The sequence below is a fragment of the Struthio camelus genome, chromosome 1 (assembly GCF_040807025.1).
Source record: "Struthio camelus isolate bStrCam1 chromosome 1, bStrCam1.hap1, whole genome shotgun sequence".
Lineage (NCBI taxonomy): Eukaryota > Metazoa > Chordata > Aves > Struthioniformes > Struthionidae > Struthio > Struthio camelus.
This window is the reverse complement of record NC_090942.1, coordinates 109,473,491-109,500,454: the sequence shown is the minus strand read 5'-3', so window position 1 is coordinate 109,500,454 and position 26,964 is coordinate 109,473,491. Positions and strand designations below refer to the sequence as shown.

General features: G+C 35.7%; 1 protein-coding gene across 2 annotated transcripts in view; it reads right to left on the bottom strand.

Moving 5' to 3' along the window:
• GBE1 (1,4-alpha-glucan branching enzyme 1) overlaps positions 1–26,964 on the bottom strand; it is a 167,398-nt gene that overhangs the window by 54,921 nt on the left and 85,513 nt on the right. For both annotated transcript variants that reach the window (XM_068910619.1, XM_068910627.1), the window contains exons 8-12: positions 19,706–19,821; positions 19,321–19,448; positions 15,115–15,213; positions 12,641–12,751; positions 9,809–9,980 (exon numbers count right to left, since the gene is read on the bottom strand). In XM_068910619.1, coding sequence (XP_068766720.1) covers positions 9,809–9,980; positions 12,641–12,751; positions 15,115–15,213; positions 19,321–19,448; positions 19,706–19,821 — 626 coding nt within the window. The remainder of the gene's footprint in view (positions 1–9,808; positions 9,981–12,640; positions 12,752–15,114; positions 15,214–19,320; positions 19,449–19,705; positions 19,822–26,964) is intronic.

Sequence of the window (26,964 nt, the reverse complement as noted above, 5' to 3'; positions counted from 1 at the left end):
AAGAATCAAGTAGCCTTTTTTAGGTCATACACACATACTCACCCTTTGCTAGAAAAGATGCGTAGAAAAAAAAAACCCTATGCATGGGTTTACAGTATGGAAAAAATAAGGGTGTTTTTACTTCAGAGTACATTATCAGGTAGTGAGACGTGCATGACAGTCCTCATGTTTGCACTTTTCATAAATTTTAAGGAATACAAGGTAAATGGTGGCAAGCATGCTGCTGACTCAGCACTGCATCCTAAAACAGATTAATGTTGTTTTCCTTCAGATTTCCTGCCCAGAGATTTGACCTATAACACCTCCATTAAGGAGATCCAAGCCTTTCCTGCAGTACCTTGTATTAGAAACCAGCTTGATGTAAAAACTGATGAGGATAAGGGAGCAGTTTCATAGTCTACGGACTGACTCATAAATCAGGAGTGGATTACTTTTAGACAAATAATACATCTCAAAAGCGCCATTTAAGAAGCTATTCAATGCAATTCGTTGATTAAGGGACCTGTTCTGAATTTCAAATAAATACCTTAATAAATATCCTAACTAAGTACCACTAATTCTGAGTTTCTGGTTGTAAGACTTCTCATAATTTGTAAATTCTTCATAATCTGTAAGTTATGCTCTGTTCTCCTAGTGATTTAGTTGCTGATCCCCTCCGCCCTTACTTTTAGTTAATAATACTTCGGAAAAAAATAAAATTTTTTATGCATCAAAATAGTCCAACTGAAAAGGCATTGGTTTGATTTGCCAAAATCTAGCAAAATTAGTGTTCTCTTCAGCCAAAAGTAACTTCACCTTCTTCCTAAACTCCCTTTCTAGTTTAACCCACTGTAAACTCCTCCTCCTTCTTAAGTTAAAACTTACCAAAATCAGCCCTATGTTCATACGCAAGACTAACTTTATATATTAACTCTCAAGTAAAAATAAAATACTGCATTTTCATTGTATTTTTATAATTTCTAGAGTTCATTTACCCTTGATTATGTACCAATGTATAGTTTTAACAGAATATTAAAAAGTGACCCTCTTGGGTTAACGAAGCCTGCAACTCCAGCCCAATACCAGCCTGAATCGTGTGCTCTTTCCTCCCCTACATTATCCTGTTTTTTCCTCTTAACTTGCACACATTTCGTCTCTCCAATATCAACAGATTGCCTACCTCTCCACGACCACTGCTATGAAAAACAAATTTCCATCAAGTCTTTTCATATATGGCAGTGCACTAAGTGCGTGGCAGTGCCTTCAGATTTTTTTTCCCCTAAAACTCAACATGGCTGCAACAAAATTACAACATAAATATATGCCAAATCACAATATCTATTCTATGCTTCTAATGATAAATTCCAACGGCATTTGAAGTCAGCATACTTTCAAACTTCAAACTAAAGATCTCAAACGAAATCTGAGAAAGACAGGTCAACATTTATAAAGGGCATTTAATATTGTTTTCCTCTACAGAATTTACTAGTTCTTACTGAAAATTGCAAAGAAAATACCTTGTCCCTTGAAGATCAAAGAAAATTCAACTACAGAGTTGCTTAAATTCATATGCTAGTAAATTTCTGAGCAAGTATCAGATCGGTGGCCTCAGAAAATTAAGATAATGCAGTACAAAGAGCTGATTTTAAGCTAAAAGGGCTTGCAAAAATAAGTTCTTTAACCCATAAAGACATCTTTTTTTATTCCAATGTCATCACAGTAAGTGTTATCTCAACACTTTAAACTACACTGATTTGAGGAATTAATGACACTACTGAGATGAACTCATTTCAAATTACCACACCTGCACACACTAAAATCTAAATTGGAATATATGCCTAAGGATCTATTACTCAGACTTTACTAATACAAGATGTCACCTGCTCAGTCACATCTCAAAATGACAATTCCTTATGGAATACCTTGTGGAGCTTAATTCTATTTGGCTATGCATTGCCCTAGTCTCTGTGAAAGAGCAGCGCATCACCAAATGCAATGTTGCTGATTAACATGTTCCGTCGCACGCCATTACAGCGGCTCACCACGGTTTCACATTGCTCAATTACTTGATTAGACTCTAAAGGAAAAGGCAGCTTATGTCACCTCTCTCTCTTTGAAAGTCAGTCTGCAAAGCATAAATCAGAAAGAAATTTTTTGCTCTTTGGTAGACTGTTTTGGACAAAACTGATACAATTTTTCTTTTAATCAGGCAATTACTGAGTACAGACAGACTGCAATAAGTAGAAGTAAAACACAGCTCGCTGGACTGTTACTTCTTTTCAGCTTTAACGGTTTCATAAATAAGTAACTTAAAAAACAAACACACACACGAGTACTGACAACAGTATCAAAACTGTATGAAGTACAATGAACAGTATGGAGAGAAAAGATAAAAGCCTTAACACACACACGGCTGGATGCTTTCTTCTGCAGATTCAGTTTCTTTCACAAGGATAGACTTGGATGAGATACACAGTTCAAAATGGATTTATTCCTGTAATGAAGGGCGATCTCTTCTGATGATATGTTTTTTTTTTTTCAGTTCATAAACAACATACCTGCTATTATTTAGATTGAAAACGCTTACCCTTTGTCACTGCTCATAGACACAAAATTCTTCAAATAATGGCCTTGCATATATTTAGCAACTTTGCTGGGTTTTTAGCAGGTAAACTGTTTTCAGAGACCTGTATTCTCCAGGAAATTATTGTCTTCCTGCATCGAGTATGTCATTAGTGATGCTAATAAACAAACTAGAAAATAAACATTACCTCTATGCTCTGTGAGCAAGCAGAAGCTAGTTTCTATATGCAAACTACATATTATTACGTGAATATATTAAAGAAGGTACAACTGAGAAAAAACAAACAAGTCTACACCTTCCCAAAAAGAGAAATATTCTTTTGATTCAAATAGAGATGTGGATATTAGATTGCAGTGTCTTATCTATGGACAGCTGAAAAAAACATTTTTCTTCTTTTTAGTTCATGCAGCATCTTCCAACCAAGGACCCCAGAGTGTTAGAAGCAGTAGAAGTCTGTAGCTGAGCTATAGTACATATAATCAATCTATTGTTGTGAATAAATTAACTCATAGACCAAATCTTCACATGGAACACACGAGAAAACATCCAAGAGCGCTCTCTAGTAGAGGAGGGAACCGCTAGATCATTTTTTCTCTGAAGTGGCATTATGAGCAAAATCCTCATACAAAGACATTTTACATACTTTATACAAAAGCTTTTTTAGAGCCCTAAAAGGTTAATTAAAAAGTCTATGGAATGACTTTTTAATTGAAATTTTCTTTATAATTTTTTGGGACTATTTACAATACAATAACATTTTAACATACTTCAAGGCTATATGAACAGATCATATTCAAGGCATTTTGTTTTAGTCCACCATAACCACAATGTAGAAAGCTTACCACTATACTTACTGAATTGCTTACATAACGGATCACTGAGCAGAGAAACATTCCTAGATTATTTATATTCATATATAAATCAATTTTCAATATATTATCAAAGTGACAAAAATTATCATGCTGCCATATTAACAAGCAAGAATACTTTGTCCTTTACAAAAATTTTAATTTCGCCAATCGTTAAGACCAATTAAAACAATTCCTTATGTATATCTACACGCAGTTATAATATAACACAGACTTATACGTTTGCTTGTATTTCAACAACAATAAACCAAAAATGGAAAGAGTCATACAAATAAATGGAACTCTAGCTTCCAGTATAACTTCAATAGATTTATTTCAAAACTTCACTTCTTATTCTTTAGCAAGTTCTCACATCACATGAACAATCATATCAGTAGACCAGGTTGTATGGACTCACACATGGTGACAGGAAAGATGTTAAGTCTGAACTGTGAGCTGTATAAATCATACAAGATGCAAGGTAACAGATGGAGGCTTAAGAACAAAGCTTAGCAGAGGTCTCAGCTCAACAACATCTCAACAGTTAAAAGATAGTACTGAACATTAAAAAAAAAAAAAAACACTAACAAAAAATATCTGTTATTCCCAAACTAACTTGGGCTTAAAAAGCAAATTGTTCTGTATCACTAACAGAGAAAAATGACTACAGAAGTACTCACCCTTAAAAATAATAAATACATATATATATATCCAAACTGAAACGTCAGAATGGCTTGATTTTCTACAAATTCACTTAGTTCATAACAACAGAACATCTTAGGATATGGGAAAAAATAGCTGCTTTGAAAGAAAAAGAAAAGTTGCATAAGATAGCATCCTCTAAATTGAGGTAGATCTCTCCTACTCTGGCAAATTATATCCAAGTTTCAATCCATGAAAATTTCTTCCTGGAGCAGCTGTTAATTCTTGAGCACTTCTCAGAGGAAGTTGCTGACTAGGAAGGATTCTGCTTCCTTCTGAATCCTTCCTTCTGCTCAAGGTTCTTGCCTTGAGATACCATAGTGTGGCTGCCATCTCATCATCCCATCTCTTGACTACTGCTAGTAAGGTGTGCGTGTTTAAACCATGACAGAGTCTCTCTTTAATTGCTTTTCTCTTAGTCCATCTTATTATGCATTTTGAGCAAATGTAAAAGTGAAGTTTATTTCAATCAACTCTAAATGAACCCAAATTTTAATAGTTTGTACTTCTAGAAGACTTTCCAGAAGAGACTCTCAAAGCAATTAATGAAGCCTAATTTATGTATTTGGATTGTTTGTTTTCACCACAGGTTGCAAGCCGGGCATATGAGGTACTGTAGAACAAAGTCATAGGCCATCCCTTCACTATCGCACAAGAGCTCTATGTCAGGCTCTGGGTACGAGTTCAGATTACACCCTTCTTGTTTTCAGCTTCAAAAGGAAGATAATCATTTCTGTCAGGCTGCCATGAAGCCAAAGCACCTGGTAACTGACAACACAGAAAGTGCTTTGGGAGGTACTCAGGAACCCATACTAGGGGGAGATATACTCAGGAATATTGGGAGGTATACTTAGGAACCCATACTAGGCAGAACGACCACTCCAAGACACAATTCCCTAATCCCCTGCCTTTATCAACTGAGCACATTAGGGTTCTTTATCAAAACGAGTTGGCTGAAGGGAGCTAGTGTGTGCTTTCCCAATTTTTAGGCCTTTGTTTAACAAAAAATAAACAAAAATCACACCACAAACACTAAAACCAGTCCACAGGAGTAATAAGCATAAGAAAATGTATAGGATAACGGTGTAAGATTTCAAAGGGATTTGCTTGTAACATCTTAAAAAGATACTTGAGCTTAAACCAAATTGTATCTTAGTGCTTAATACATTTTTTTTTAAATAATTATTTCAGGTTTGCCATCATGAAAAGATAGATTTTGTTTTAAGTAACGTTCTCATTTAGATTGTAGGTTATGCTGTGCCTTTTTTTTTTTTTTTTTTAAATATCAAACCTTACATTATTGTTCCTAAAGCAAATTGTTCAAGTATTTCCCACACTTATATCGGTGCTACTGATACAGCTTTGCAGCGTTCTTTTCCTTTTTTTTTAATATCCTTTCAGAAGTCTTCTACTGTGAAATTCCTTGCTTTTAAAAAAAAAAAACTAGTTTAGTTTTCTAAAATATTCATTCAATGAATAGTCGATGCATAACTTGTTTTCTTTTTGGCCTTTAAAAAAAGTAGTCTCATTATACCAAACTGTTAGAGAAGAAACTAGTCTAGGGCATTCAGAAAACTAGGTGTAGAGAATTAGACAAGCCAGCATGTAAATGAACTAACAAGTGGGAAGAAAAGGAAATATCACAGATTGATTTGATAATTTTGGGGAAACAGAGGTAAACGTCAACCCAAACAGTAACACCATCAGTCAATGCTCATGATTCCAAAAATTTTTCTAGTTACTACAAATCATTTGCTAGCTGCTATGTACAAAATGCTGCTGTTTTGTTGAGGAGAGAGAGACTTGGTCTCTGGAGTCCTAATTAAGAGCTGTTCTACTATAGGAAAGCCATGAAAAAAAACAGTGCTAGAGATTCACATTGGGACTAATCTCCATTGAAATCAATAGATCTGAGTTTAATTCAATTTAAAATGAAGGAGGAAGCAAGAAAATGATTGTTAGCAAGCTGAAAAGCAAGACCTTACAGTGGCATAAAATACTAAATATTTGTGATATGAAGGATCTCAAAGATCTAAAACGCTATTTTAAGACCCCTGGGGCTGGATTTTCTGTTAATTCTAGGCAACAAAGCAGCTCCCATTGCATGTCTAAATCTAGATAGGCAAAGAGATGAAGCACAAAATAAGACGACAACATAGAAACTGCTGAAGAACTGGCAAAGCTCTTCAAGTCCTGCAGGGTTTTTTCCCCCCTATTTATGGGGTACAGACAATGGGCAAGAGAATAGAAAAGGAACGTTTAAGGGAGAAGAACAATGACAGTTGCCTATAGCTTTTCTTCGAAGGCAGGATGGAAAGTGAACCTTTGGAAGGGATGTATAGACAACTGTTTTGCAGTGATAGATTCAACTATTAATTTCAGAAAATGCAATATGAAAATACGTTTGTTGAATATAAATGCTGCTGTCCCCTGGGCAGCACAAATGGTTGTTTTATACTCAAGATGAGATCAGAAGATCCCTGTAGTACTCTAGAAGTCTTATAACTTCCAGGAATCCTTGTTTAGCAAAACGGACTCAAATTTTAAGCCTTTTTATTATATTATAGGAGTTAAACTGACAATAAAGAATCTATTTCTATCAGAAATTGGATTTTTATTTTGGTTTTGTTTTCAAATCTTCATATTAGAGAAAGTAAATATCTGTGTCCCCAGATATTTTCCCACGTACTCTTCTTCTGTTTTGAATAAGATTAAAATTATACGCATACTGCATTTCAGTATCACCACAATTACTCGCCAAAATACATATGCATAAATAGAGGTTTTACCAATATTTCCAACAGTAAAAGTGACTTCTACTAATTACAGGTACAAATTGTGAATGTTGGTGTCTTTTTGTTTAAATGTGCTTTAAGTTCAAACAATCAGTGTACATTGCACCAGGCAACATCTTCATTATAGCTTAGTTGTGAAGGAGGTTTAAATCTCCAAAGGAATATTACCTGTCCTCGTACTAACCCACTGCGGAGAAGAATTTATAATTTCTGTGTTCCCCTAAAGTCCTGTGACATTATCTGACCACCATTGACCAGTCTCAGTGTAGAAATCTCAGCCTAATATAGGAACTGAGCTGAACAAACTATAGCTACAGCAAGATTGCTGTTCCCTCACCTCTTTGAGAGCAGAGCATTTAGACATTGCATAGGTATCAAAAGAAACATTGCTTTTACTACAAACAGGCCTTCCAGAGAGTATTCATTCACTAAAGCAGAATGTCAATCATTGTCATGCTCATCTTCAGTCAAGCATAATGCAGTTTTTTCCCTTTTTAGGTTAAGCCTTCACTGCCAGATGGGCACCTGAAACCCCAGAGATTACTTGCAAAGCTGCACAGAGAACAAAACTAGACAGAAGGAAAGTCAGCCCCTGATAGTTTCCCAAAATGATAAATTTTTCCTATTCGTATTTAAGCTTTCATATGTCAGTGATTGCCATTAGTTGGATACTGATAAGAAAGATAAAAAAAGACTTAAGAGATAACTGAATACCCAGGAACATGAAAAAATGAGAATGAACTTCTTTTGCACTGATTTCTTACAGATATCTATAACAAGGATAGAGAACAATTCAGTGTGAAAAAGTCACAGGAGAAAGTTACAGCCAGTGTCTCTTGGGGCATAACTTCTACCGCAAGAATCTGCTTGTATGTACAGAACACGGATGATATTCATACATAAGTGTAATTAAATCTTACTCCAGATCTTCAAAGAGAAATTCAAGGATATAGTTGAGAACACAAGTTTTCACTATGTGCACCTCTGATGTAACTTTTTTTTTTTTTTTTTTTTTTTTTTTAAAACAGGTTTGTTACTCCTCCAAGGTGAGCACAGCACTAACAAAGTAGCAAGTTGCTTCTGTATCTTCATTTTCAGGAAAAGATGAGACACACCTACTGGGCAACCTAGGGAAGCCCAGAGGCAGCTGGAGCTCATTCTCTAGGGGTCATAAAAGGAGACTTCTACCCTCCTGCCCCTCGCTGGAGGATCCTATTCCCCACCTGCAGCTTTCTCATAAACCAAAAAGTTAAAATAATTCAGTTGTCACTTATTTGCTTAACTAGATGGCATGTCACAACATGCATTTGAAATACGCTGAATATAAGCATTCTGAACTTATACGTTTTCTCCTCCAACATTTATTACAATCTTCTGTTTTACCTATAGCAAACTATAATGTATTTACTGAAACACTTGCAGTACTCAAAGACTCACAATATTAATTATTCAGTCAACCTGTACTGGCACACTGAATTTAACATGCCACATTGAATTACTGATGGTTTTTCTCATTTTACCAAATCAATATGGGGCAGAGACATCTGCAGTTCAGCAGGCACATTTTCTAAACATCTGTTTCCTTAACTACTGTAGTGTCACTAGTTTGAAGCACACATCATATCTTATAATGTGTGAAGTCAGGGATCAAAACGCACAAATTTTTCATTCATTCTTCTTTACTCTAGAGAGTAAAATTTCTGCATTTTAACCGTAAATAATAGGTTTACCAGGATACCACAGAATGTATTCATTTTTCTGTATTATATTAAAAATATTTTAATTGCCATAAAAAAACAGTATGCAATTTTGGAGTGTTCTTATAATAGCCAGGAAGAGAACACGTATCAGTACAGATATACGTAAATTAAACCCAATCATTCCAGTATCAACATTTTTCAGTGTTTTAAACATTAGAAATATATATTTTAAATATACTATTACAGGAAAAGGGCAAAATACATCCAAACTATTTAACAAAAAACAAACTGGTGGTAAAATTAATCTAAAACTTCTACAAGTTACCCATGTTTATATTCATTCCTGGACAAGTGAGATGGTCATTTAAAGCATGCTTTCAGCCTTTTTCCTCATGTGGGGAGCACAGAACTGTTCTAGAGAACTTGTCACACTGCATTATCTATAGTAGCCATTAAAATTCTGTAATGTAAGGACTACTATGCTGAAGCACAATCGCTTCAGCAATTAACTTAGAACTAAGAATAATCAACTTAAGACTATATGAGCTGTAACTTGCTGATCATCTGAGATCAACTATTCAATGTTCTCACAGTGATAGTGCTTAGGAGGCAATGCCGCAGTTGTATCTTAAAGCTTACGAACAAAAATAAACTCATATTGTACTCTTGCTTTAGTACCAGAACGTACGTACTATCTGCGTGATTTGCTCTTGCCTACCTCATATATTTCCGTACTTCCTAGTGAAGAGTAGGAGCTAAGTGACTCAAGATTCCTTCCTTGCACTAATTATTGAGCAATTAATAACTGAAATGAGCGTAGAGCTATTATTAGTTAATTCACTGATAGCCTAAAAAGCTTAGAAGAGTAGAAGAATAGAGATGGAAGACAAACTTGCAAAACTACAATTAAAACACTGTTCTGAGCTATTTATCAATGTAACCTGAAGTGGAATTTACCACATTTTAAAAATATTTCTGTTACAATTAGGAACCATATTGACTTTTTCTTTTCTTATAATACAGCTATCAGACAGGAAAATAATGCATGTTATGTTTTGCACTAAATCTTTATAAAAACTTTTATGCACAAAACTTCATCTGATAAATACTATGGATGTAAGATGATGTCAGATCATTTTATTTCCGTGCCAAGCCTCCTGTAGAAGGGAAAACAAGAGACTTGTTCCTGAGATTACTTACCCATGAAGTTCAGATAGCTGTCTCCTCCAAGTGCATGAGTAATGAGACGAATCATTTTATGAAGCTGTATTCCACGATCAATAACTGGAGTAAAAGGGGAGAACACGCTCATGTTTGTGTACATCTCTGCATCCATCAATCGAAATGCCAATGTCTTATCACCAACAAGTGCCTGTAATAATCAAATAAATAAAAGGAGAAAATCCTTGGCTATAGTTGAAGTACCTGGATGTACTAGAAGATGCCAGAAGTGTTTCTAACGTAAATTTTTAAAAGCAGGTGTTCTCCATCCAGTGTAAAACATGTCAGCATAATGCAATAAACAAGTGAGTTACCATTTTGGAATTTGTATAGAAATAGAAAATAAGACAGAAAATATCTTAAGTAAATTTCCTGAAAAATACAAATAAACAGCTATTTAAAGATTTTTTTTTTTTAAAAAGGCCAAACAAATGCTATGCAATCAGAATTATTTTAATATATTAGTATGCAGGAAGTTGAAAACATATTGGGGTGTTTGTATCTAAATTGCCAATTTTTGTTCTATTGGCCCCATTCTCATTTTATACCCTATTATGAAAACATCACAGTTTCCACAGAGAAAGCAGTTTTTTTTTTTTTTTTTTTTAAACAAAAGACACCATCACACACACACATTACTATGCAACTATGGCAATAACTATTTACTAAGTGCAACTGTATGAGACCAGGCCACCTATCTGGCTTACTATACTGGCTCCAAAAATAGCCAATAGCAGATGCCCTAAATAAAGCATATTTGCCTGACAATCACCTAGCAATACTTCCCCAAAACATTATCCTAACGATCACAGCTCAGGTACTTTGAGATACAGGCAGTACAGTTGCATTTCGGAGCCTTCAATAAAATACGTTCAATCCCTTTTGAACTCACATAAACTTTTAACAAATACAGCATCGTATGACAGGTAGCTCCAGAATTTTGCTTTACACTAGTGGGATGGGGGAGGAATACCTCTTCTCTTTACTCAGAACCTGGCATCTATGTTTCATTTAATGTCCCCTGATCTTCCCATCAGAACACAAAGCAACTGTTCCCTACCCATTTTCTCCATGCCAGCCATGATTTTAAACTGCTGTCATTCTCCTCCTGCCCAGTGATCTCTTTTCTACCGTGAGGAGTCTTAGGCTATTTAGTTTTCTTCTTATGAAAGCCATTCCATACCTTCTATTATTCCTACCAACTCTCAACATTTTTTCCAGTTATGCTATATCTCTTTTGAAATAGAGAACCAAATCTGCAACCTCCATTCGAGATGCAAGCGAACCATGAAATACTACAGTGGCATACTGATTTTACTTTTTGCTCTCCATTCCTTTCATACCCATTTGAAGCACTGAATTTGTTTTTTTGGCAGCTATTAGCATTGAGTTGATATTTTCATATATATTTTTGCAACCATGAGGTCCTGTGCTCTGATTGGTAACGGTTAGCTTATAGTCCATTATTAGGTATAAAGAGCTGGGATTGTTCCAGTCCCTCATGTGCACCACATTGACTGCATTTAAATAAAGTAAGGAAGTAGATGAAATTCAGTGCATCTATCCTGCTTTTCATACATCATTCTGGAGTCTTCCTGTAACCCTCATAGTTAGCTTTTTTTTTTTTTTTTTAAATGAAAAATATATAGAACTTCCACCCAAGTATGTGATTCCAAAACAAACAAAAATGGTGTGGCATGCAAAACATAACTGATAAAATCCAGCATGAAATATAACAATAATGAAAATAATGGCATATGTCATGCTTTAGGATGAAGATTCACTATGAGACAGGCAAGGACACGTTTTATAAAAGACAATCACAGAATAGTATGTATTTCCAAGTAGTACCTAACAGTTTTTACTAGGAATCGGACCCTGCTCTTGTGCTTGAAATGAACATTATGCTCCTGACTTGGAGGAAAAAAGATAAATAAAGGAATCTTTAGGAATCAAAAGGAACCTGGTAAACTCAGAATTCTCTTTTTAAAGCATAACATAGGTCTTGTTTTGAACACTTTGGCAGGCTTTTATAACAAAGGCATAGGAAATAGGAAATCAACCTCTATTAGGTAAAGTAGAGAGTTGAAGGCAGGTTACTTAAACCTTTTACTGGACAAGTTTCGAGTTCTTTATTTTAATGTTTTCAGCCAACATTTTATAATGAAAAGGTATGTGTTTTGTTATGTTTTTCCCTCTTTTGCCAGTGAAGTGAAAGGTAACAAAATTTACTCAGTGCTCTCCGATTCTCTGGAAGCAACCATTAGAAAGATTGGGAGAGAGGAGTGCTATCTAAATTCATCCTTAGTTTTTCCATTTTTCCATGTATAGTAGCCAGTAAAATTGCTGTGTTTAATTTCTTGTCACAGTCTTTTTCACACTGAATTGTTAAAGAATACTTCATTTAGATCTCAAAATAGCATCGGGGTTTGCAATTTTTTCTTCTTAAAGGTAACAGAATAAACACACGAACATTGTTTCGGTGAATCAAACTTACTGAATTACCATAAACCGTGCTCTCACTTACTTTATGGAAACTGTGTTTTCAGAAAGTATGGATCATATGCCTATACCCTATGACAAGCAGACAAAACAGGAAGCTAGGACTCCTTTATTACTAAAAACAAACAAAAAAAAACTGATGCCCCTCTCTCCGCAAAAACAAGCGGGCGTCCAGACCAACTCATCTCTGAAAATGCTGCCTACCCTTTTCAACTATAGCCTCGATTTTCAAAGACAAAACCCACTAAACCTCTAAAACTCATCTTTTACTTGCTTATACATAAACAACTAAATAAACAGATACAATACCTGGTCATGGCTTTCTGCATATGCAATGTACTTTTCTTCATGCCGCCTGTTCGTTAATGTATAGACAATATTGCCCATGTTCCAGTCTTCATCCTTCAGCTCTTTAATTATCTTTATAAATAAAGAGGCAATTAAAAAGTTACTTCTGTTTTAACTAAAAGCACGTTACTACCTCTCCTCATTACTTTGGCAGAAAAAAAAAAATTGCCAATAAGTTGTAAACATTTGTTATTACTTTAGTTTCGCCTAATTCCAAGTTTAAAGTGATGAACTTTCTGTGATAATCCAAATGGATTTCTAGCTTTTGAATTCCACTGCATTAAATATAATTATTTGAAAATTTTTTTGTTTCACCTGTACTGCCACAGATAACCATGGACAACAGGACATCTACTATATCAGTCCTCCGATACACTGGACCACGTGGTTGATGTGAGGCTGCCAGAGAGCACTTGTGATTAAAGTGGGGGAAAAAGTGTGTGCACACACATATCTACACATGAAAGTAGTCTCGCATTTCAAGTAATCACAGAATGGGGCAGCTTCCTTGATAAGTTAGATCAATGGTAGCTGAAGCATTGGGCTGTTTGATAGAAAACGGATCACAGCAAGATAGCACTACACTGTTTGCCATAAAGTATGCAATAAAGTAAGAACCCACTAAGTGTAGGGACCTCCATATTCCCTGATCTGTAAAATTAAGGTAATTTCCAAATCACAGCTTCAATTCCACAGCTTTGGAATCTAAACCATTTTTTTTTAATTTTTGCTATGCTAGCTCCTAAATTTTAGCCATTTATATTAAATTATAAATTTCTGGCTCACATACCTCTTCTATATCTACTGTAACTTCAATTAGTCCTTTTTTTTTCTCCTATAGTACTTTATAGGCCCCCACTGATAATCCCAACTTTAAATACACATACACACAAATAATATGAATAAATATAAAAGTGACAAAAAGAAGAGATGTCTGATATGATGCTGTATAATTTAACTTTCTGGTTGTAACTGGTCATGTACTCTTAAAAGAGTTCGAAAAATCTGCTTTTTTATTTATTCAGACTTGCAGACGCTGAAAACATTCTGTTCCCTATGCAGCATCATGTTATTGTGTACCCAATGGTTCTGTAATATGAACTACTATAGCCACTGTCATGACAATCAGTTTACCTTAATTACTTTTTATTTTTTTATTTATTTTTATTTTTTTAAATAAAGATATACAGATTCCTCAGAATCAGTTCATGGAAGCCTAGAGACCCTTCAGGTTTGAAACTGCTGTTTTAAGAAGTTGCTTTGAAAACCTTGGTATATAATAGGTACCTACTTAAGTGCTGGAGAGGAAAGTCAGCAAGACATCTGTAACAGCAGTTTGATAATGGCTGGTAGGCTGTGCTTCTGAACTTAACAGTTCCAGGTTTATTCTTGTCTCAAGAAGCGTGGCAGCAAACTCTGAGCATCACCCCTTTTTTTAACTGAGTCTTCAGATGTAGGTGCTTACTCCCAGTTTCCTTACTTAGGAGCATTCTGCCTGAATCACTATGTTTGTTGTACAATCACCAAATTCCTAACTAACCAGAGTCTGCTGGGAAAAAGCCTAAACTGTAAGAGCTGAATATCCCTTCAGTATGCAAACACCTTCTGATAACATTCATTTACCACTCCATGTTAAAGTATATAATGTTACCACCTCTGACACTGAAGGAGATGAGCGAGGCTCAGCAGTAACCATGTATGTTGGAAGCCATTCCCCAACAGTTAAAAGACAGAACTTACTGCATGATAGGCATTTGCTTCCATTCAGTGTGTTGCAAATGAAAATAAGCTAGCCCTATCAGAGATAGCCAAGAGATTATTTATCTTTTGTCCCTGTAAAATTCCTACAGTGTGTATTTTCATTTGTAATATAGAATCAGCCACTTGCATTTTACCTACCTAGGAAGTCATTCCTCTTTGCCTACCATAAAATGGGCTAGGGAAGCTGAACATAGGAGCAGGGGAGGGAGGTGGGGGAAGGCTGGCAAGTTTGCTTTTTGCCTGAAAAGAAATGAGAGGTTTAACACTATTCGGTCCCCCATCTCCTACTTAATAAAAGTTAAGAGGCTAAGGATAAGTTAATTCACATATATATATATATATTTAAGCTACTAACTACCCTTATTGAAGTCATTAATGCTCATATAAAATATTTACTGTTTTCAGATTATTATGATAGCCCTGAGGATTTAGGTGCAATCTTATGTCTAACTGAAAGACATTCTCTAAAACACCAGTGAAAGCTTTTTGAGGTTATCTACAGCTCTCATTTCAGCCCCTAACATCTGTGCTTAAGCCTATAAGAATTTATTTTGATAGTACCTTAAGATAAGAGAGTAAAATTTGTCCATAAAATTCAGAAAAGCGAATTTGTGTACGTGCAGACACAGAAACACACTAAAGTGTACGACATATTTTAAAAACTATTTTCTCACCTGTATCCACTTATCTGGAATAGCCATGGCCAGTCTATAATCAAATCCCCCTCCTGCCTCTGTAACAGGACGGCAAAGAGCTGGCATTCCAGAAACATCCTTAAATAAATAAAACACAACATAATTTGGTTAATACTGCAATTATTAGTTCAGATTTTCTACTATGCTGCAGTACTTTTATATAAATACTATACGAACAGCTTCCTAGGTTGACATGGGTATAGGAACAAAATCAGCGGTGTTTGATACGCTCCTTTTTATACCCACACTTGCTATTTTAATGAAAAAGTTAGCTACTTTTCTCGTCAAATACTCTACTATAAGGAATTTTATTAGAATAGATATTTGAGAGGAAAGAGACCTCAGTATTTGTCAGTTGAGGCAGATTTTGAAATGATTAGATCTCTTGAGCTCCAAGTAATCAATAGAAGATAGTCAAAGAAAGACGAATTAAACATTCATTTTGTTTATTGATATTTTACAGAAAGAACAGCATGAAAACAAGAGATCGAATAAAGTCCAGTAAGGAAGAAAAATACCAGCTTTATTCTTTTTCTAAATGCACAATAAGGAAACTATTGATCCAGCTAGCCCTGAAAAGTGAGATGCCCTTATTGCATAATTCTCACTTTCACACTGACGCAGGCTGATCGTTCTTAAATTCCTAGTTCAATGTTCTTAAAACAAACGTTCAATTTACCATATAATTAAACACTTCTGTCACATAACATTCCTCCTCCTAAATTTGATTTATCTGCGTAGAAAAAAAAACCCACATAAGTGCAAGTTATCTATCAATACTCAATTTTACTATGTGAATCAGAAGTCATCCACCATAATGTTCATGGATTAAAAGCACACTTTTGTGTCTACACAAGAAAATTAGTAGAATTAAATTTTGACTAAGACTCAGGTTTAGTTAGAAAATTCATTTCAGTGTGCTGGATTCAATCCAGTTTCCAATTCAATTGCTGTGTTTGGCTAGGTCTACATGCAACAGCTCCGCAAGAAGGAGGCTTCAAAGAAAACATTCATTCACTGCAAAGTGTACATTAACAACTAAATGATTAGACCTTGTAAGTATTCTTCAGAGTGAAAAAAATTTGCAGTTAAAATCATGTATTTTTATATATACCCTATGTTGACCTAGCGGAGGAAACAAAACACCACCTCACGAAATTTGTGGATGACATACTGGGGGGTGGACTCCAAATGTTGAGAGCAGGGCTGCCATGCAGGGGGACCTTAACCAGCAGAGGAATGGATCAACGTAAACCTCATCAAGTTCAACAGGACATTACCAATTCCTGCACCTGGACTAATACCCTGCTTCAGCACTGGCTGGGGACTGCAAGGCTGTGGAGCAGCTCTACTGGAAAAAGCCCTCGTGCTCTGGGAGGCAGTATGCTGAGCATGAGCCAGCAGTCTGTCCTGGCAGTAAAGAGGCCAACAGCGCTCTGGCCCATATGAATGGCATAGTCGGCATCAAGGGAAGGGATTATCCTCCATTACTCAGCACACGTTAGACCACATAGAATAACTACATCCACTTTTTGGCTATCCATTACAAGAAAAACACTGACAAACTGAAGTCAGTTCAGCAGAGGGCCACCAAGATGATCAGGGCGGGAACACTTGCCCCATGAGGGGACGCTGGAGAACTGGGGCTTGTTCAGCCCAGGGAAGAGATAGATGGCCTCAGAGGGGGGACACCTGACAGCAACCGATACTTAAGAGGAGGTTACTGAGGAGAACATGAGACAACAGGCATAAATTGATATAGAGAAGGCAACATAATGGGATGGGGGGAATCACTGTGAAGTTAACTAAGTACTGGAGCAGGTTGTCCAGAAAGGCTGTGGGATACCTGCACTTGGAAATTTTTTTTAAGATGAACTGGGCAAAGCCCTGAGCAACTTGGTATGAGTTCACTGTTGACCTTGCTTTGAGCAAGAGGTTGGACTAAGATGATCCTAGTTCCCTTACAATATAGATGTATTTATGATTTCTTTTGAAGTATTTATCTGTACTTATGCATTTCCCACACAGTTTTACCCTTTCAAATTACTGAAGAAAATTAATAGTGAAGTATGAGAGTTTCCATACTGAAAAAGGTACAGAAGCCTTGCAAATGTAAAATAAGCTGTCAGAGGAATTTCTGCATAACGCAGTATTTTCCACAACATTGGGTCTCCTCATGTAGACACCATCATACCAAGGTGAAGACGACTAGAAATTCCATGTGCAGTAGACCTCTAAGTTTAATGAAGCTGAAGCTTCTTTAAACTTTTCTGAACCTTTCCCTATATCCAAATGTTTTAACGGTCCTCCTGAATCAGTCAGAAATAATAAAAGCAGGACTAATGCCCTCACAGATATGTAGCACAAGAAGATATGAAATAAAGCCTTTCTATGTGATGCTATGATGCCTACTCGGACAAGGGGAGAGTTTTTGAGATTTAAGTAGCTTCCATCTACCTTATCCACAAGTTAGAAAGTCAGATTGTTGGGAGGTAAAAGTAAAACATTTAATAATATTCATCTATATCTAGAGTTTACTTGAACACTAAAAGTCAGTATTAGTTTATTCAATATAAATTTCCCCCAAAATTCAAACAGCCAAAACCCAAGCTTTTCTTCAGATTTGAGTTTCTCTTCAGCATGGGCTGCAGAAATTACCGTAGAAGAGTATTTTTTGCCTTTTTGTTTTAAAACCTTCAGGCATAATGTAATTTACCTATTAACGTTTGTTCCTCTAATTATACAAAATTTTAATGACAGCTTTATTTGAAAGGCCAAATGAAAAATAAGTATTAGTCACTAATATCTAAACTCCTGGAAACTACTAAAGCAGTAAATACATAAAATATTAAAACTCTACAACAATTGTCAGTAATTAAGGTATAAATTGCAATGATAGTTAGATAAAAACATATTTTTCTCCTATGGCACTCATTCCATTGTCATTACAGGCAAGCAGGAATTCATCATAGCCGTTTATAATTTTCAATTATATTAAGTTTCTTCCTTTGAAATTCTCTTTCTACCACAAAGCATGTTGATCAATTCTATATTTTGTATAGTGACTCTCTATAGTAAGAAAAATAATGTATTGAAACAGATAGAGCTTTCAACTTAAGAGAAACTGAAGACATATCTTGAAAAACTTTTAGGCCAGGTAATACAAGCAGACTGAACTCAAAATTTCATTGACAGGAAGGCATATAATCTAAGAATCCATAGATAATGAAAAAGTTGCACTTGAAGTAAGCCTACAGATCAACAAACACACCTCAAATTTATTAATCAGTAATTGCTTACCAGCTGGTACTCAATACCTTATCATTACCTTTTAACAGTACTTGCCTACAACTTTGCCATACATATCAAATGAAGTTAGCACTATTTTGTTTTCCAAAGATGAAAATGGAACTCTTAAATAATACAAAAAGCTTTATTAAGTTTGTATGCTCCCTAATAATATCAATGTAACGATATCCCTAATGATGCAACTTTAAAAAATGAAAATAAACATTTCAATGTAACAGAGAAATCCTCAACCTTTACTTGTTCTCTTTTAGATGAAAGAGATAAAATGCATATCAGTAAAAAAAAAAAAAAATTCATTCTAAGAAATTTTGCACACCAGTGTTTTCCACAGAAAAAATAGTTTAACTGTTCTCAAGTCACGTAAATAATATAGTCCATTTATTGCCCCAGTAACAGGGGAAATTAATACTAAATATAAGTTAGCATACACATTCAACATTTATTAGTTTATCACATTTATTATAAAGGGGAATTGTCAATTATGCCAATATAATTCAAAATATGCAAAATAGCACTGGGGCTCTTAATCTTTAGTACCATGAATTGCTAGTGACAAACAGCAATCATGCAACAGCAATGAACTAATAAAAACAAACCTTATTACACATTCAAAGGAGGAGGCAGAAAAAAAAAAAGAAAAAGAAAAGAAATCCTACAATGTTTAATGATCCATCAGCTCAGAGAAAATCCCAAAGTGCATATTCCAGTTGTTTTCCATCCCTCACTCAGAGGCAAAGATTGTCCACTAATTAAAATTTATCAGCTCATGTCACTCCTTGAGCACCTGAAGTGTGACTAATAATTATCAGGAAACATGCATCCCAAAGAAAACTAGTCAATATTAATGTCATTGCATATGACAAGTTCTGATTTTACCTCTGCTATGGTTATGCATTCCGGATGCAATAAATTAATCATGTAGTTGGCCAGCATTAGATAACACAAAGCATCTTCATCCACATGTAGGCCAAAATATTCATTGTAATCCCCACTGAATCCTGTGCCTAATAAGACAAGAAATTTAAAGGACAGAGTAACTATTTTTTAAACAAGAATATTTTGCAATTATGCAATTTCATAAGCACTGATTTTTTTTTTTTTTAGTCCTAATTTCTAATCTATCCATGTAGAAGCACAACAAAATATTAGATAATCTGGCAAATTTTTGAAACATTCAGTTATTTTTTGTATTACCATTTCTACAGCAATAGAACTGCTACAGCAACAGGACTGCTTAAATAAAGCTGCTTGAATTACTTACCTATCCCATGATTATGATACAACATAGATGTAACACCATCAAATCGGAAGCCATCAAAGCCATAGTCTTCTATCCACATTCTCAAATTAGACAGAAGGAACCTCAAAACTTCCCAGCTGAAATAACATGAATATTTTCTAAGCTTTAGAAACCTTGGAATCAACTAGAGTTCCTTATACAATATGTTCCCCACTTGCATACACACTAGTCATACTAGACGTTTTACCATTCTAATGATTGCTTTTTCGCCTCATTTTTCCCTGGCATTTTCCTAAAAACTTTAAGTCTTCCTTGAATCTTTGTCCTTTACTGCACTTGATTTTAAGATCGAAGATGTTATTTTGGAAAAAAGTTATCAATTATCGATATAGACACCCATGCTAATGTTTTAACATAGATAATATGTTTTAGTATATATATTTGTCATATTACATTTGCCTCTCAGTATGATTATATTCTGTGGGAAAAGATCTTATAGAAATGAAAATAATAAGCAAGAATTAGTCACCAGTATTTCATGTATTTATAGCAATTTCTAGACCTAATAGAAGCTTTTATTTATTTAAAAATCGTAAGTCACCAGTAGATAGCTAGCACCAAATCACCAACTATATTACAGAACTCATTTAAAGAGCTAACCAACTAATGAAAGTTGAAGAGGTATTTTTTGCAATCAAGAACAACAGGTGAGAGTTATAACAAATACAGAAAATAAAGAGCAGGCATGAAAACACAAATATAAAAGGGTTTCCAAAGTGAGTAAGCAGGTTCAGGCAACTGTGAACAAAATTCATATCAAAGAGATAAACAGATACAAAACAGATTTCCTGAACTCCAAGTCCTCTCCTCGCTCAGAACGCATCTCTCAGTAGCTTTGTATCTTGCCCCTACTATTCACCCCTTGCGCCACGACCCTCTGAGACCTTCGGGCACAGGCTGCTCCAGGTGCACCTCTTTCTCTGCAAAGGAATGCTCCAAACAGCTCCTCCCCCTGAAGCAACTTTGCAGAGGGTTTTTAAACTTTTCTTTCTTGCCTATACGTCTTCAACCCTTGCCAGTTTCAGGATTTATCTCAAATCTATTTCCTGACATAGCACAGCTACAGTCCCACTTACTACTGACTTCGTGCTCAGAGAGAACTGCATTTTAGGTAGAAGCATGCAGAGTGAGTCCTTGTGAATGCCTGCACGTGAGGGAGCTGTTGGAGGCAGTAGGCCCAGCTCGGAGTAAGTTGTGAGTAGGCCTGGTGTAAGTTACCCTCTGATGGGTAAGAAGTGGGATATGCCAAGCACATTAGTCAACATTAATAATATAATTCAGCTATGCACTTGTTGACAGTAACCAGAAAAAAGATCCTTTGAACGCTTCACTATGTTTAACAGACTTCAGAGGCAGTGTACTCACAACACAACTATGACACATGGAATAACTCAGTTTTGACAAAACAAGTTTCCCCACCATCCTTCCTCCCAGAAACTTCCTCATACGAAGGGTGTTTTAAAACAACTGGAGCTAATGGTGTTAAACGAAGGCATGGGGACACACTACAAAGTGCAACAGCCGCTAAAATCCTGATCTCACCGAATGGTCAATTCCTCTTTACTTTACTTAATATAAGAATATTGATTCCTGTCTTTGCATGTACTGCACGCACATATACCTGTGCGTATAAAGACAAATGTTACCAAATCAAAAATTCTGAAATTGAAAATGTCTCAATTCAACATACCTTTTTAGGTATGCATTAGATGACAAGGTTTTTTTTTTTCCCCCACTCTCAATCATCCAGTTGACAAGATAACCCTATACTAGGGACATCTAGGTAGTCTGTCCACTGAACCTCTTTAATATATTTATGATTTCTGAGGAGAGATGGTTTACAATGAACGAACAATGACAAAAGATACTGCTCTGATGCTGAAAGCACTTGAAAGCTATTCAAACTCCTGCGAGCTGGCAAGCTGGTCACTTAAAAACACGACTTTTCAAATGCTTGTTGTGTCTTTTTCTGACTCAGCATTAGATCTGCCAAAATGCTGTAATCTCAATACTGTGAACAAAGTCAGCTGTACTGTGATAAAAATAATCTCACTTGCAATTGAGATGATGTTACATATAAAAAAAAAAAAGTAGATTAATCGCCACAAGCACCAGCCAGATTTAAAAATTACTTTTCCTCATTACAGAATGCTTGACTTTATAACCTAAAGTTCTTAAGACAGTGAGATGATTTGTACATTTGCAAAATACACAAAGTTGTCCCAAGGTAGTCAGTAAATATTATTATTTCCAAAACGGTTGTCAACAAAGAATGATCTTTAGAAAAAGATGGAGAAGCAGTATGAAAATAAAATTATAATGACTTCAGCAAGGACAACTTACTACAGAATAAACAACATAAATTTGAACCAAAGGTTTAGCCAGACAATTTTTGAGATCAAAAACCTGAGTAGGAATGGCAGATGTTCTCTATCACCTGAACTGGGGTGGGAGAGAAAAACTATGTATTAAAATAAATAGATTTTTAACTCTGATTCTAGTCTAAACTTGGAAAAGTTCACAGTTCAGATAATTTCTAGGAAGAATATCAGATCTTAGCAATCGCACTGTCCTCTAGAGAGGTAATGATACAGCTTCAAAACAACAGCTAACAATGAGTATAACTTTTTTGAAGCACAAAAACCACACAAGTCATATCATGGCCTACGATTTCATCCAAGTAGATTTGTTTGCAGGAGCGGCAGTGTTAGAAACAGAAGCTGACAGAAAGAGTAGGTAACCTCGTACCATTCCAATAGAGGCCAAAACCCAACAGAGGCAATGGAAATATACTCACTATATAAGAAATAATGCTGAAACATTTCTTAAAGAAGTAGATTTTTCAAACAGATATGGAAACAGGACAGCATTCATTGAGAATGTAATTTCTTCTGGGAAAAAGCCATATCTTAAATCATATCCTAACCCTCTCTCAAATTTTTGCACACCATAAAAATTGAGAAAGAGTTCTTTCATTGCATGCATGATCTAAGAGAGGAAAATATATGCTGTATTATCATTAAGGAACAGAATGATTTATACTTTAAGAAATACAAGTAATGCAGAATTCACTAGAAAGACATCATTCAAAACAAAGAATGCCTCTGCAGAGAAGTCTCGAGTGCCCCCTTGGGGCCAACAGCTCAAACATTTTCAACTGAGAAGTCTGTTTTTAAAGTGAAATGAGCCCATCTAGCTAGATGACCTGGTTTCACAAGCTGATAAGGAATTTAACAACTTTCCTAAGTCAGTCAGCAGAAAACCTATAAAATTGCTTGTAAGCCACCACCATTATTTACATTTTTCTTCCTTCTGAACTAATAAAAAGACAAAATAAGTGATCTGCTGTAAGAATCCTAAATTCCAATCCATGATGACTATGAAATATTTGAATGGAAGTGAATAATAAATTCAAACCAGTTAAATCTTGTCATGATGGACAAAAGCAGAATATTAGTTGCATCTAAAACAGTTTGAAGGTGCAATTTTTGAATCATGTTCACACTGACATTCAAGAACTGTATTTATCATTATGCATTACAGAAGGTGTGTGGAACTGCTGACAAGATAAGAATCTAGACATTTATGATGATTTACCTGTCTTCAGTTCTTAGTGTATAATTAACACAGAATAGGACTGAATTAATGAAATGTTAAGCTACTTTTGGAAATTCAGCAGTTGACTGGCTCATATTCCATCAATGAAGTGCTAAAAATAATAATAAAAAATTGGCACTTAGTCTGATAATGTTGATTTTCACTAAATCTGATTAAGTTATCTTTCATGAACTAAGTGTATGAAACATGTTCAAATTTAACGGTGAGAAATTTTTTTTTCCTCTCTGTTAATCAGCATACACCATTTTATCTGTTAGTTACAGACACTGTGTTAGAGTGATACAAAAGAGTAACAACTCTAATCCTATTTGGAAGAGGGGGAAAAAAACAAAAAGAATAAGCCATCTGTATTTCCACCTCCTTCATTTTGATGGAGGAGTGATTGCTAGCTATCCTGTACACGCTACTCTTGCCAAGATCCCAAGTTATCTGTAGAGGCAGAAGTGCATCAGGTGCTGGCTTTTTAGCCAAGGCACAAGTGTCACTAACAGGGCTTATGCTACTTTTGATACCTGAACTCAGAATTATACACAATGCCATTCTATGTTAACATACATATCTCTACGTCATTCATCAGAGCACGATATGTGCACAGATCAAATGGAGCTAGTGCTTGGTACAGAGCACAATCCAAGCAGCTTTTCTGTTTCTGAAATGAACTGTGCCGAATACAAACAGAAAAAAGAACTATTCTCCTGGGGCACTCGATAAGCTGTAAGCAGAAGGGGGTCAGTAGCAGCATTTCACTTTCATCATATCAATCCCAAGAAGAAAGAGATGAGCAGTGAGAAACTCTTTTCACAGTATCAGCCACAGAGGCACAACTGTCAAATGTTACTTTTTCTGGACTTGGGATCTATGTGAGTGAGTACCTGAGCTCAGTACAGCCAGAAAGGAATCATGCACTTTTACTGCCGCACTGTTAACTTTACTCACGTTCCAGAATTAATGATTAGACTTACGAGATTGCTTTATTTTACTATAAGCTTTTTTCCTTAAAAACTTACTAATTATTCTTAGTTGGACAGAGATCAATATCACAGAAGTGAAAAGTTACAGGGAACTAAAGCTGTCAGTCACTGAATACATCAAATTTTTATTATTTGTATATAAATATAAGACAAGTGACAAAAATCCCAAAAATATAGTTGTGTAAGGTGCTTCTATAGTACAGCCTCCAGTTGCAGAAGGCATTTAGTCAGTAAAAATTTTCAGAATGGCTGCAACGTTCTTGCACTATTCTTGAACTATTCTTCAAGTACCACAGTATTTTGGATATCACTAAAATAAATTAATATGATCAAATTGATATCAGCTTCTCCAATATAAATTATCAACCCATGGGACAATCCATATAGTCATATTCCCTTTGGGCAGAGCTCAAGCTGTTGTACTGTGAAGGTAAGTCGAGAGCCAAGACAGAACTTAAAAGTTGCACGCATTATTTGGAAACTACTCATTCCTGCCTATCATAGGATGAGGCATAAAAATGAATATTTTCAATAGTAGTAGTAGGTCTTTATTTACATAAAAGGTTCGAAAGATGTCACCTGTGTTGCATGGATTCTAACCAGACTTTCTTCAAACCAAAAACTAGAGCAATTCTTTGCTAGGCACGACTACCTATGGCTGGTATTCTGTCTCCAGCAGGGGCCAATCTGAAATGCTTAAGGGACTTCAAGAACAGGGCAAGCCACAGTGACAATTTACAGTTCTCTCTCAGCCTCCCACTGCTACTGGCTCAAGAACTTCCTTAGCAGGAAGCTCGGATTATTAAAAGAGCTATAGATATAGCTCTTTCACCCATATTAGTAGTAGAAGTAGCCCCTTTTACTCCCCTGAAGCCTCTGAATTAAAAATATTAGCTGTAGATCTATCCTCCACAAGCTTTTTTCCCCCCCTCTTCTCAAATATCTTGATTACTACCTCACCATCTTCTCCTTCCTCACCTACCACCTATGATCAACTGCTAGTTATCACTTTACCTCTGAGTTTTTGTTTGTTTGTTTTAAAGAGAAATTAATCCATATCATGACCTTTCTATTTCACTTGATTAGATTATGCTCACATTGCTGTCTGTATAGAATTCACAATTTTAGAAGAAGACAATTCATCCTCCGAGGTACAGCAAAGATCTTGACAGTGTCAAACAAAAGACTTGTAACCTTTGCTCTGCAAAGCAGCTTTATCTTTTAAATGACACTTCAAATAAAAAAGTAGTACATTATATAGCACGAGTGACTATACATTACATCTCTTTCAGAGCTTTATCTTCTCTTAAGTTCCAGTACGACCCCCTAAAAGGGTAAAAGGAGGACAAAAAAAAAGTCCCAATCTGTAATTAGACGACTTAGACTGCAGATTTCATGGCCAGCTTCTGCTCCAGCTAACAAAGTCCTCATTTAGGAAATTCTGATTGACATTGCAAGCTGTCAGGACCCAGCTGAGGAACAAACAGAATATGCTACTGAAAAAGAACACAGGTTACTGCAGGTGGATAAGAGATTTTGAAAAAACACAACCGCTATGCAATATTGCTATGCTATCACAATAGAAAGCTTAAAAGTTGCTCAGGTTCATGCACGAGTAAGCAGCACTCTGATGGTTAGTAACACAAAGAGACCTACATTATGGACACATGAACAGAAAAGCCAAGCTCTATTGATCTGAAAGGGTTTGCACCATGAATAAGTGAATGAGTGAATAAATACATAACTATTGAAATATTTATTCACACATTTGAAATCACAAAAGACAAGCAAACTGGATTACTAAGAGGCAGGCATTTGAAAGTATACTAAATCTTAACCTTTGCATGTACAAGGACAGCATCATACCGAGGCAATTCTAGATTACTTGACTTGCTAAACATTATCCCATTTGTGTCTGTCCTAGATCATCACCGTACTATTGAATCTTGAGAAAGCTAGGTCTGCACCAGAACAAGCAAGGAATTAAAGGCTAAACTGGTCTGAAGTACCTAAGCCTCCCCTGAGGCCAGAACGGATCACAGTGAGTATTTTGAAAGTCAAAAACATTAGATGAAAAATTAGGATAGGGTCTCAGGACGACCTTGTGATTGGGGGTGGCAGGGAGAGTAGCATAAAGTTTCCTGTATTCTCCTAGTGAGTACTGTGGCCTTCAGGAATGTTTTTGTTAATGGAATAACAATGAAAAAACCCAGCTAGCCATCATGGATTTAATACAATAGACCAACAGAAATGGCCAACGTGTCATTTCTAAGTAATCTTATCACAGTGAGATGATAAAATAACACACAGAATGGTTGTGACCTGTTAACAGTCCCTCTCATTTTGTTTACAGTCAGGTATTTCAGAATCTCATTCCCAATACCAAGTCTATCACTTGTAAGAGCAGCACTGGAGCTAACAAAGCCCACCACTTGTTAAGATCAATGTCTACGAAACCTTCAGGTGTATAGTGACTGGCATCATTAAGCCAGACAGCAATTTCCACCAGAAAGTACAGGTCCCATTGAACAGCAATATAAAATGTCAGGGCTTTTTGCTTTGTTTTTGTCTTCAACATAAAATGGTACTTTAAGCTGGTAGTGGTTACTGATACCACTTTACCAGTAGGAG